Raw genomic sequence first — 12643 nt, 5'->3', positions numbered from 1 at the left:
ATCTGGGTCTTCTGTTTGGACGGTTACCCTGACAATTCACCATACTTCCTGCAGTGACTTCAAACAATTGCACAGACATTAAAACAGGAATCCAGGCTTTCCAAACACCAACCACACTGAGACATTCACAGAGTCACAGATGAGCAGGAACGCTTCTTATGATTTGATTGACTTTATTTGTAAGGCACCAGAAGTCCTTCCTTACTGCAGAACATTTCATATTATTTATAGTAAATGTTTGTTGTACTTTTTTTTTATAGTTTCTTTTTTTTTTTTTGTTTCAATGAAGCTATGATTTCAGACACAAAACATTTTTTTTGCCAAAGTACACACTTTCAGGTTTTACATTATGCACAAAATAAGTATTTAAAAAAAGACCTTTACAAAGCTCAAAACGCTTACAATGCTTCACGCTATGGGGGCCAAAAGTCGGGAAGGTGGGACGTGGTGTGGGAGTAAAGGGGATCGGAGAGAGGGTGGGGGTCAGAAAGAGGGTCAAAGGGCAAAAGGTCAACGTACTGCAGTTTCCCCCCTGGTGTCACATCAGTTTTGTAACACAATAGCACAAGAATCATCCAGGACAGACAAGAAAAGATGCAGCTATATACACATAAAGCTTTCTATGTATAACTGTATACAGAGGCCGGCGCCTCCAACTACTTTAACAAATACATAGAATTTCATTTGTATGTTTATAACGTCAGCTTTGTAACTCTCATTCTAGTTCATATTGATTAATATTTAAAAACAAAGAGGATAAAAAAACAAAACAAAACAAAAAAAAAACAAGTGCATTGATCACAGAAAGTTTGGACCAAACATTCTTTTGAAAAAATGTCTCCACTAGAAAGAAATCAATCTCAGTTCCCCAGCAGACATGCATTGATGTGTGTGTGTGTGTGTGTGTGTGTGTGTGTGTGTCGCTTTGTCTACACGCTCTGCATATCACTACGACAAGTACAGTTTGTAGCTAGACACATACAGTATGTGGGAGGACGGTGTGCTGCGAGCTTAATTCACAAGCAGAATAGCGTGTTAGCTTCAGTTGTAGTAACAACAGCAATGCATTTCATCTGTGTGTCTGTGTGTGTGTGTGTATCAAACCTGTACAGCTGCTTATACACACCTTGTTTATGTATTCACATACATACACAACAATGGGCATCATTGAAGGATTCATCCCACCAGCGTCACCAACAGGAAGTCGTCTGAACTTATAGACACATGGAGGGTTTCATTCTAATGTGCAGTTTGTTTACTTTTGCTTTCTGAATGACTTCAACAATAAAATGTGCTTTATCATCATCACCGTGCCAAACATCGTTCTGAGTGGTGTTTCTCCAAAAATCAAAGCATCTCATACGTTACATCAATTCATTCTCACAGTGTAGCCTTAAAACCAGAGAGAGGAGGGTAAGAAATGTTTCTGTGTATCTGTGTGTGGGGTTTGTATAAAACAACTTCATATACAGGCCGCCGCCAAATGTCAGGGGGTCCGATCACCACTGAGGGTTCATCTGCTGGAAATATGTGTTTGCAAACACCCTAAAGGAGGCGTACGTGTTCAATCCCGTCTCATGCTGTCAAAAGAAGACGTTTTATAGGGCTGTTTTGGCTGCTACTGGACCCGTTAAAGCCCCTGCACCCCCATAGTCAACCTACACAGGTGTTTACACGTTGCCTGATTAGACCTCTTCTTAGGATCTCACTCATTTTGCTTCCACCAAGCAGTCTGATTCGGTTCAGTTCAGTTTGTTACACATTAGAACAGTTATTTTTGCGTTTCCATTGTTGTGAATAGTATCAACACGACACCTTTGTCGAGGTACCGAGCACACTGATCCGACACTAAAAGGTGGAGCTAGAAACACTGCAGTCTGTTGTATGGTCGAGTGAATTGTCAGTGTTTTTAAATATTCAATCGATGGTACTCTAAACACTCCAGCCTGTTCTTTTTGTTTGGAAAATGTTTCGCAACCACATTCTGTGCACCAACAATGAGGCTCAGACATTCCCCTGAATCATCAGTAAAGAGAAAATACAGTAAGAACTGGATGAGCAGCGATGTGGCTACTACAATCTGATAACAACCCCACCTACATTGAGAGTCTGTCTGTGGTGGAAAAGCAAAACAGCTCTATGGATAAGCGTAAGTGCTACATCGTAGGCAACTGGACTTGCTTGTGTTTCTTGAAGACATTTTGCTTCTCATCCAAAAAGCGTCTTCAGTTCCGGACTGTCCAGTTGCCTACAATATAGCACTTATGATTACCATGACCTAGATGACTGAGTATCTTCACCGACACGTCTACGGATGAGGTACATGTTGGTACGACTTTCGACGGTTCTAAAAGGAACTATACCAATGCAGCTTTCAAGTGGTTTAGTTGCTTCCGTTATGCCGCATTCGTGTCATATCGGAGGTACACCTTCCGACCTGTAAACAGCATTAACGTCAACATCAACATTGTAATTGGCGACTGAGGATATTTTTTTGAAAGCCCTGATGTGTCTGACTTAACACAGAAGCGCCTGAAAGCCAAAGGAATATGGACGCCTAATGTCGGCCACATTTTTCTTTTAAGATTTTCATTTAAACAAATATCTGTTAAGGGCGGCACGGTGGTGTGGTGGTTAGCACTCTCGCCTCACAGTAAGAGGGTTGCCGGTTCGATCTCGGGCGTGGGAGCCCTTCTGTGTGGAGTTTGCATGTTCTCCCCGTGTCAGCGTGGGTTCTCTCCAGGCGCTCCGGCTTCCTCCAACAGTCCAAAGACATGCAGACTGGGGACTAGGTTAATTGATAACTCTAAATTGTCCATAGGTGTGAATGTGAGTGTGAATGGTTGTCTGTCTCTATGTGTCAGCCCTGTGATAGTCTGGCGACCTGTCCAGGGTGTACGCTGCCTCTCGCCCGATGTCAGCTGGGATAGGCTCCAGCCCCCCCGCGACCCTCAAGAGGATGAAGCGGTTAGAAGATGAATGAATGAATGAAATATCTGTTAAGTCACTATGACCACATAAGGTTATGCAATATTGCCCACGGAGAAGAGTCCCTGCATTTGCAGTATTACGAACTGGGCGTCTGTGGCAATGTTCCCAAGAAAAATCACAAGTTACGCACAGTTAGTGACGCATTTTCCATCACCAAGCAGTGGTTGCTCCACTAGATTGGGTAGGCAGAGCTAACGCAATGAATTGCTCTTCAACTCACTTGTATGCGAGATGGCGGGCTGTTTTTTTTCTGGTCTCTGCAAGCGTTGCAGGCAAACGGTTATTGTGACTCACCAAACAGAGAAAAGAGCGATGACTTGAGACTACAAAACTTCAGAAACAAGTGCAAATCCAAATGAAAAGAAACTAATTCAACTTTTAATAGAGGGTGACGCTGTTCGGTCTCTGGAAAGTATGAGCCAAAAACACACCTGCAATTACTGCTTATCACCACAGGTGCCGCCAAAGAGAACAGAAAATAAAACGATTATCAAAGTTGTATCTTTACGTAATTAAATCTAAATGTAATGGGAAGTATAAAACTGTCAATTCAAGCTGGGCAATTCAATCACACAAGTGCCTTAAAGTTTCCCTGTGGAGTTTGGATTTGTGGGAACTTTTAAGGGCGCTGTAAAGATCTGCTACTGAGATTCTGAGCACAACCAGAGTTTGGTTACTTCACATTTTTCCCAGCATAGTGTCAGCCAACTTCCACCTGACGAGAGGCCTAATCAGACAAGCTAATTGAAAACAGGGCCCGTGAGGCTGTGGGGGAGTTTTTACTCATCAGAGCAGATGTGGAGGACACCAGTGTTTCAGCTGTGTGATCTGCACTGATATAATTGTGTTGGGTTGTGGAAATTTCTCACTTGGTTTTGTACGTAGGTGTCAGAATATAGTGTTAGTCTGATGTGTGACAGACCTGTATATGTACAGTGAATCAAAATGTACAGTATTTAAATCAGATTTTACAGAAGGGGTCAAAAGCACACATCCAGTTGTGTTTGTGTTCCACAAAACAGAGTTTTTCTCAAGAACTGGATCACGACAGAGACCGGGACTGACCGCATGCAGAGATTAATGTCACCAGTCAAGTCTCTGTATATTAAGTTAGTACACACAGAGTGGATAAATAAGCCATTCCCCTCGTGACACAGCCTGTACTCTGTCTTTGTCCTGCCCTTGTTTTGCTCTGGACCTAGTGAGGAGGAAGACACACACTGCCCTCTGCTGTCAAACACACAACATGCACACTGTCTCCCTTCGGTGCCCACTCTAATATTAGTGTACATTAAAGATGCAAAAGGTGGTGGGGAAGTGCGGCATCTCTGTTCACTTAACTACTGGGGAAAATGTTGCCTTCGGTTAAGGTGCTGGGTGGATTTATCGAACGTACCTCACGGGGTCAGGTGAGGATCTTAAGTCGAGGGGGATTACTTACTAATGTGGGTTTGTTATCTGCTCCTCAGCATGAAGGTGCTTTCCCTTTCTCAATATAAATTTAGGATTATACACAAAATCTGGAGACGTATTCTTGATACAACGATCCTGCTCTGAAAGCAGCAGGTTTTGGTTCGGACTTGTGTGTGTGTGTGTGTGTGGGATGTTTCTCTCTTTAGCCGGGGCACGAGGACACTGTTTAAACGCTTCTCTGATCCATTACAATCCACCGTTTAAACTCAAAGCCAAGTTGTGGCTTGGAATGAATGCATGCAATCTGTACTGCCAAAAATATCAACTGATCTCTGTCAGACCTCCTTCTTAGGAAAATTGGAAGTTTGTAGGAATCCTATGTTGTGTCTGACAAGTGTTACAGCCTGCCAAAGAATCCCTGTGTTTAACGTTTAGCCTGTTTTAACACCTACGGTACGGTGCGTTCAGTCTCACAGATCAGTCCTGCATAACAAGGACCCGCTTAGAACAGAGGCAAGAGGTGGGTGAGAGTGGGAGGAAGAGAAAAAAAAAAACAGAAACTAAACAGGAATAAGAACTGAGAGATGGAGCGACAGGAAGACAGGAAGGAACAGAAATAGAGAGGAGTCCTGATAAAAAAGAAAATAAACATAAAACAGAAGCTTAATCAGATACAAAAAAGGGACATTAGAAGAAAAAGACACAGGAGCCACTCTGATGTTGATACAGATGAGGGAGGATAAAGAAACAACCTATGGATGTAAATATGAAGCGATCAGGACTCATCTGATATAAGGGGCAGGTGCCAAAGCCCTCCCAGTAATGAGAGTTGGTTAGGGGTCTGAAGCTGGAGCCGTGTGATAGGATTAAAGCCCATGTTAGCTAAGGTCAGAGAGAGGGAGACCAGGGGAGAGGCTGTAGGCCAAGGGAGCTCAGATCTGGGGGATTCAGGTCTCTGGACAAAAACAGAGCTGAATGGGGACACCATCTAATCGGACTTGTCTCCGTCCTCCTCGCGGTGGCTGTCGACTCCGTCGCGTGATGCTTTCTCCTCCTTGGCCAGCTGGGCTTGGGAGGCCAGCAGGGAGGAGAGGGAGAAGAGACCGGAGGAGGTGGTGACGGCCGGGAGGGTCGGCTGGCTCAGGCCCAGCGGCAAGGGGGTCATGGGCAGGGCCAGGCCCTGGAGCTGAGACAGCTGGTGAGCCTGGAGCTGCTGCTGCATGGAAGACAACCAGACACAACTTAGGCACAGCAGGGTAGACCCGGCACACAAATCACTGCAAAACACAGGGGGAAATGCAAAATCTGCAATGCACAGACCTATTATACATCACAAATTATGTTTAATATATAACCCCTGAGGCACAGCGCTAATAGCTCAGGCACAATAGGAAAGATGGAAGGCACATATCATAGCTAAAATACATGCTCGGTAGGAGATGGAAAGTCTGCAGCACATATAAGTTATTTATAACAGATGCAATTTTCAATCTATATAACCCCAAGAAAAAAAGTGAGGGGGGGGGGGGACACACACTGTAAAAAATGACTCAAGAGAAGACACACCTTGTCCACAATGTAACACATAAAACTACACATAAAAATACCACGGGATACATGTTTCATTTTAACGTGCAGAGAGACAAATCGTTACTGCCAAGCCTGTTCATTTTCATCACTCCCTGCTGTACACACACTTGACGTCATGACACATCAGTGGGTTGATTTTATGACAATCCTGACTGACTTCTCATAAACTGGATCTAACAGCCCCAGTTTGCAGAGGCTGCACCCACAAAGTAAACAGCTTCACATTCAGAATCACAAACGCTCCGTGTCCTTTAGGTATATTTAATGTACAAAGTATGAAAGGAAAATATTGGTATGCATCAGGAAATGGACCAAATTGTGTGTCTCGCTGTGCTGAGAGGAGACCCAAAAACACACCAGTATCCTCTGAATCTAAAGCAGCAGACACAAAGACAAAGGCAAGGCGCCTCTTTGAATCATGCATCACAGTGATGGAGTGGCTAAGCTAGCTAACACTACCATAGTAAAATGATGGAGTGGCTCGGCTAGCTACTACAAGGCTTATATTGATAAAGTGTAGCTGGCTAACATTAAAGCCACAGAGATGACGGATTACAGCAAGCTGGCTAATACCCCATCCATATTGATTCAGTGTTTTAGTTAGCTTGCTAGCTATCCTAATGTTCTCATTATCAAAATTGTGCCCCTGGAATGGAGGATTGAGGGTTTCATCCTGTTAAATAGATGATTACAGCTACAGGGTAGGGTAAACTTAAAATTTTCCAACTCATTTTGAAATATAGACGTTAAAATTTACACAAACTATGAGCCAGTAATTGAAGGCCATTAAAGGCGACAACAGAATTAGAGATAATGATCAATAATCGTGATTTGAAGCCATCGTACGACCCTCAAGCGGGGCCTGAACATCATACCCTTATGATGGAGTTCATCTCTGGGGGGGTGACCTGCTTGGCCCTCTCTATGGCTGCCAGGACCTGCTGCTGGTGCTGGAGACATTGGGTGGGGGGTGGAGGGGGTGAGGGTGAGAGTGGGGCGGTGAAGACGAGCGAAAGGAAAGTGAGAGAGACAATAAAAGTGAGACAGAAACAAGGGGAGGAGAGTTCGGGGGGAGAGAGGTGGAGAGGTTAGATCAATATCAATAGTCCCAACAGAGACCCGACAACCCTCTCTGGTGATGCATCCCCCCCCTCCGGCCATTCAGCTATTCATCCAGTCATACACACAAACACACACACACACACACACACACACACACAAAAGCCTTGTGTGACACCGGTGAATGGATGGTTGGCTGGTGTGCTGTAATGGGTGGAGGTCAACGCCCTGGTGGGCAGATAAGAGCATGGCTTATCTGAATCACACAACCATTTATTACGCTGACACACACAAACATACACATGTATAAAGGAAAAGAGGAGTGGGATGGAGGAGGGATAAAGGGGAGGAGCAGAGTGGAGGAGGAGGAGGAGGAGGAGGTCAAAATGAAGGGGAGGGAAGACCGGGAGGACAGATTGAATATGGCAGGGGAGAGTGGGGGAGGGAGGAGTGAAGTGAAAGTGAGTTGGAGAGGAACACGGGAAGCGAGTGATGATGAATGATGGGAGGAGAGAAATGGAGAGGAGAGCAGAGGAGGGAGGGATGCTGAGCGAGGGGTCACGGAGGTGGAGAGGTAATGAGGCGGGAATGAGGGTGATCTCATTCCAGGATGTAAGGAATAGTGCGGAGGGTCAGAGGGTTAGTGACGTCTTTGTGTCAGAGCGTGTGTGTGTGTGGGCTTACCTCCTGAGACAGGTAGGGGAGGACTTGTGCGCAGATCCCGTTCAATCTCTTCACTATCTCAGCCTGTGGAAGGAGAGATTCTTAGTTTAACAGAAATATCAGTATTAATCTAAATGTATTTTACTGTCAACATATCCAATGAAAACACCCAAGCCCTTTAATTCCTACTTAAGATGTTAACAATATAAACTGGGCACAAATATATAGTTTCATTTCTAAAAAAGGTCAAAGTAGTTTCCTAAAAGGCAGGGCACTCAGCACTCAAACAGGAGTTACTAGTGTATATGTTGGGGACTATTTTTAGATGCAGATTCATACACATTTGGTTCTCTAGTGTGTATTTACAGCAGTAGGACAGTAAACTATGGTGCCCACTTTCATCAAAATGAAGGAACATGTAGTTTAGAGAGACAACTTGGCCTACTGATGTGTTGTTAAAGCCCCTACACACCCCGATGCCACTTTCCTATTGTGTGGTTCGGCACCAATTGACACAACTTCCTTTAGGTCCTTTTCTCTTTATCTTTTTACCACTGTGGACAGTACCCTTTCAGTGTTGGTGGGATTCTCAGCTGATCACCATAGCGATGCCACATGAAACTGCTGTGACATCTTTAACGTGACACTTGCTGAATCCTTTCATTGGAAACCAAACAAAGTAACGTCTGCACTTCATCAACTGTATGGTGTAGTGTAAGGTGTAGTTTTGTTAGCTATCATGTTTTAAAATCTGGGTTAAGAGAATCAAAACATTGCTGTCGCTATTGACTGTAGCTTAGTTATTTAAAAATGGCGGGCCTGTGCAGGATGTCCTATGTCGCTCATAGACTGTAAAAATCATGGAAGATAGCTATAATGACGTCAACCACTGGTTTATAAATTGTTTCAAAGAAGTGTTTTTGGCACTTCCATGTTGAAGTTGCTACTTAGTGTTGCTCAAGTGACATTTCTCTCTGACCAATCAGTGCACTGCAGTTTTTTTACTCCACCTTCTACTATCAACTCAACTCATTTACAGATTCTACCAAGGTGGCACCAAAAACAGTACCAGGTACTATTCACAACTTTTGCTACTAATGGCTTCAAAAAGTCAGTCAATCCCCATAGACCCTCGAACAGCAGAAATAAGCATGTTTGTAGCCTGGTCCAAAAAGCTAATTTCAAGATTCATGACAACTGTACAGGGGGTGAATTTTTATACAACTCACCCGTTTTCATTTTACGAAGGCTTAAATTTACACTTAATTAAGGGCGGGCCGTTTTGAGTGACAGGCTGTCTGCCGACAGTGTCCCCAAACAGGATTTGTTTTTCTGCATCGAATTCAGGGTGTACCTACGTCATAGGCTCTGCACTGATGTAGAACAAACGCTGCACCCAATGCTGTAGCCTGACATGCACCTCCCCAGACATGTAACTACACATCGCAGTGACGCAGACCTTCTGCCTGCTTTTGTAAAAACCATTTCCCTCAGTGGAAACAAAGCTTTTATTTAAGTTAATTTCACAGATAAGAAACAATAATGCCCCCTCACCAAAACTAGCATTTTAAGTCTTGGGCTAATTTACACAATGAAAAATGCCATGGCCTTGTGCTAATAGCGTTAGCATGTTATAGTTGTTTAGAAAACGTGTTTAGTATAAGACAGTTGTTTTATCGATGAACCTTGTGAGTTGTAATGGAGCCGAATTCTGTAGTGTTACCTTTGTTAAATGTTGCTGTTGTCCCTGGCTTCGTTTGTGTGGAGGAAAAGTCCGCTAGCTGCTAGGCTAATTTATACAATGTAAAATGCCATAGGCTTGTGCTAAAAACATTAGCATGTTGTATTTGTGGGGAAAATGTGTCCAGATAAAGACAAGTGCTTGTCTGTGAATGCTGCAAGTTACAGTGAAGCTGATTTGTGTACTTGTGTTTGAAATTGTCTCTATTAAGCCATGTGTAATGTGTGTTTTGGGTGTTTTGAATCAACTTAACTAAACTTTACAGCACTTTCCAGAAACCTTGCTGCAGACTAGCATTCTGGAGGTGTAACTGCAAAGTGACACAGGCAAACCACAGCACAAGTCTAAATGATCACAACACGTAAGTCACGTGCGTAGGCTATGGTGTAGGCTCTGCATAGAGCTGATGCACAAGCACAAGTATAAATCCTGCTTGACAGCCAAAATGCTGAACTTGAGGCTTCAAAACAGGAGTCCACAAACCAATGGGTGACAGTAGCTATGTCCATTATTTTACAGTCTATGGGGAAACTCCTTAAAATGGAGTGCAAACAGCAGCTTGGCTTTGAGCTCTTGCCAGAGACAGTACTGTGCTTTTATTCCGTTTGCATTCAGCCACAAGTCATGTGGGATGTGTTTATTACTGTGTATTGTTTAGATGCTGTTGGTACACATGGTATTTTGTTTAGGTTTCACACAGAGCCACTGATACTCAGCATAAGTGGCATGTGACATTTATTGCCAAATGGAATAGTGGTGGAAACCACATCCCCTCCAACCAAGACTCAATCGGTCTGCTTTAGAGCGCAATACTTATTTTCCATAAAAGACATTTTGACACGTCACAGTATTAAACACACAGCTGTGGATGATAAACTGAATGATTCAATTCATTGTTGGTTTTGGTCTTTTCATGGGATTTGTTGACAAACCAGATTTATCCTTTAAACCCTCGTGATTCAAACCACACTCTCATCAGTATGGGAAACATCTGCAATGACCTTCTCAAACTAGGGCACCCATATCTTGCATCACACACACACACACACACACACACACACACACACACACACACACATATCAGACATATCAGAATCCCTTGATTCACCTCATTAATTAAGTTGCTTGTACTTAATACTCTTTCTCAAACTACTAGGCACGTGCGCGCGCACACACACACACACACACACACACACACACACACACACACACACACAGTAACAATAACCTATTCAAACACACACACACCCTTTTCTCCTCCTTGTCTTGCACATTCCCTATCTTTCTCACATGCAGGTCTATTATCACATTTGGTTGGTAATCATCCAATCCGTCTGAGATATGCAAAGCAGCAGTAATTGTGTTAGAGCCTAATTCGTGGTGCGATGAGGAGAGAGGGGCCCTCCTAACAATCATTAGGCATGCAGAGCACAGCTCCCCATCAAGCGCTTCACTCCTATCCGCTCATCATTACACATACACACTCCCTGACATCTCTAAAATGTCTCTCTAAAATGTCTCTGTGGGACTCGCTCCATGCTAACTATGGCTCTTCCTCTTTTTCAGTGCCCTTTATGCCGTCTCTCCCTCCCTCTTTTTTCCCAACCCAGCTTCTGTTTCTTCTTTTATCCGTGCTCTCTATTATTCACCTCTCTGTGTCTCTCCCTCAGCTTTTATCTGTCTGAACGCTTCTACCCTCCTTTTGTCCTGCCTTTACATTTTACTCTGCTTCTTTCTAGCTTTCCTCAAGTGCTACTGGAGCACACATTCACTGACGAGAGCATTGTATGTGTGCAAATAAAACATACTAAATAATAAAACTGTGCTAGGATTCCGGACAAATACATGGAGGATGTGCAACAGACTGAATTCATTGCTGCTGGAGATGTCTTTGCTGCCTTTTGCCAATTTAAATAAGCTTTATCTTTTGTAATTTGAAAATGTAGACTCGAAGGGGAAGGCAAATACTGATACAAAAATGTGTTCGAGTTGATTTAAAATGTGTTTCAAGGAAGCATGGAAGGCAGCCTAAACAAACCTAACATTGCACAGACTTCCTCAGGGTGTCCTGCTTTTGTCCCTGAATGAGTTTCACTCTTTGAGGGTCATGAGCTACTGCTTCCTGCCAGGAATACGACCGGACATGATACAAACTCTGACAAGCAGTGGTATAAATTAATCAGGAACATTTACTATGGTTGTGTTCTTAAAGGGATACTCTGCCAAATTTCAACCAGCTATGTATCTTAACACTGTGGGTAGTATGTCCTGCACAAATCCCCTGGATGATGCAAAACGTGTCATCCAGAGGATTTTTGCTGGCTCTAGCACTGTTGCCTGAACTATAGATTGTACTTTGCACTTTCATACGCCTGCCACCATGGACAAAAAGAGAACAGTAGAGAGAAAGAGAGACCCCCACCCTCTCTCTCAAACTCAGACAAAATTCTGATCATATGATAAAACTTGGTAATGTTGATCAAATATAAACCAAGATTCTGTGAGTCCTATTTCTCGCCTAAAAGGTCTTCAGAAACATATTTTAGTACACGCAAATTTTTGAACAGGGGAGCACCATACTGTTTCTGGTATTGTAAAAAATGGAGGTTGAAAAAACAGTTCAAACGATAAAACCAAGCTGTGCTGATCAAGATTCTGTTGCTGTGTTGCCTATTTCTTGCCTCAGATGTTATAATTAACATATTTTAGCTCATTGTTTAATTACAATTTGAGGTTGTTTGGTACCAGCCGACGACCATATTGTTTCCTGTGGAAAAATGTCACATTACATCACCCACTTGCTGGAGCACTAATTGGTCTGGTGCGATGCATAGCACCCTGGTAGTTGTAGGTTGAGCGTTATTGCTTGAGTGAAAACAAACACCACAGCCCTTTCGCTCTTTTCTCTGGTCATATAGCACCTAGTCCAGTTTTATGAAGAGACCATCTTCACAGCAGTAACATACTTCTTAAAGTAAAATGTTGAGGTACTTGTACATCAATTCAGTATCAACTTTTTGTGCTGCTTTAGGCCCAGATCACAAAGAAAGCGTTTCAGCAGCTACGGGTGCCTTTTAGTAATTATTTTTAATGAGAATGAAGCTTTTCGTGGTTTTGTGGTTTTTTTGCATCGCAATGCGCCTCTTGCTTCTGCACTCTAGGCACCTGGTGTTGTTGCCTGAGCAC

The 12643-nt window shown here is 43.3% G+C and overlaps 1 protein-coding gene across 2 annotated transcripts in view; it reads right to left on the bottom strand.

The window, feature by feature from the left end:
• Positions 1-802: 802 nt before the first annotated feature.
• Positions 803-12643, bottom strand: part of tle5 (TLE family member 5, transcriptional modulator) — a 57691-nt gene continuing 45850 nt past the window's right edge. The window contains exons 5-7 of one of the 2 annotated variants that reach the window (XM_049588716.1): positions 7738-7800; positions 6870-6944; positions 803-5620 (exon numbers count right to left, since the gene is read on the bottom strand). In XM_049588716.1, coding sequence (XP_049444673.1) covers positions 5393-5620; positions 6870-6944; positions 7738-7800 — 366 coding nt within the window. In that variant the 3' untranslated portion in view covers positions 803-5392. The remainder of the gene's footprint in view (positions 5621-6869; positions 6945-7737; positions 7801-12643) is intronic. The other variant, XM_049588717.1, reaches the window with a different exon arrangement.

This window comes from Epinephelus fuscoguttatus, linkage group LG10 (genome assembly GCF_011397635.1).
Source record: "Epinephelus fuscoguttatus linkage group LG10, E.fuscoguttatus.final_Chr_v1".
NCBI classification, from domain to species: Eukaryota; Metazoa; Chordata; class Actinopteri; order Perciformes; family Serranidae; genus Epinephelus; species Epinephelus fuscoguttatus.
The sequence above is the reverse complement of the archived record's forward strand: the minus strand, read 5'-3'. Positions and strand labels throughout refer to the sequence as shown.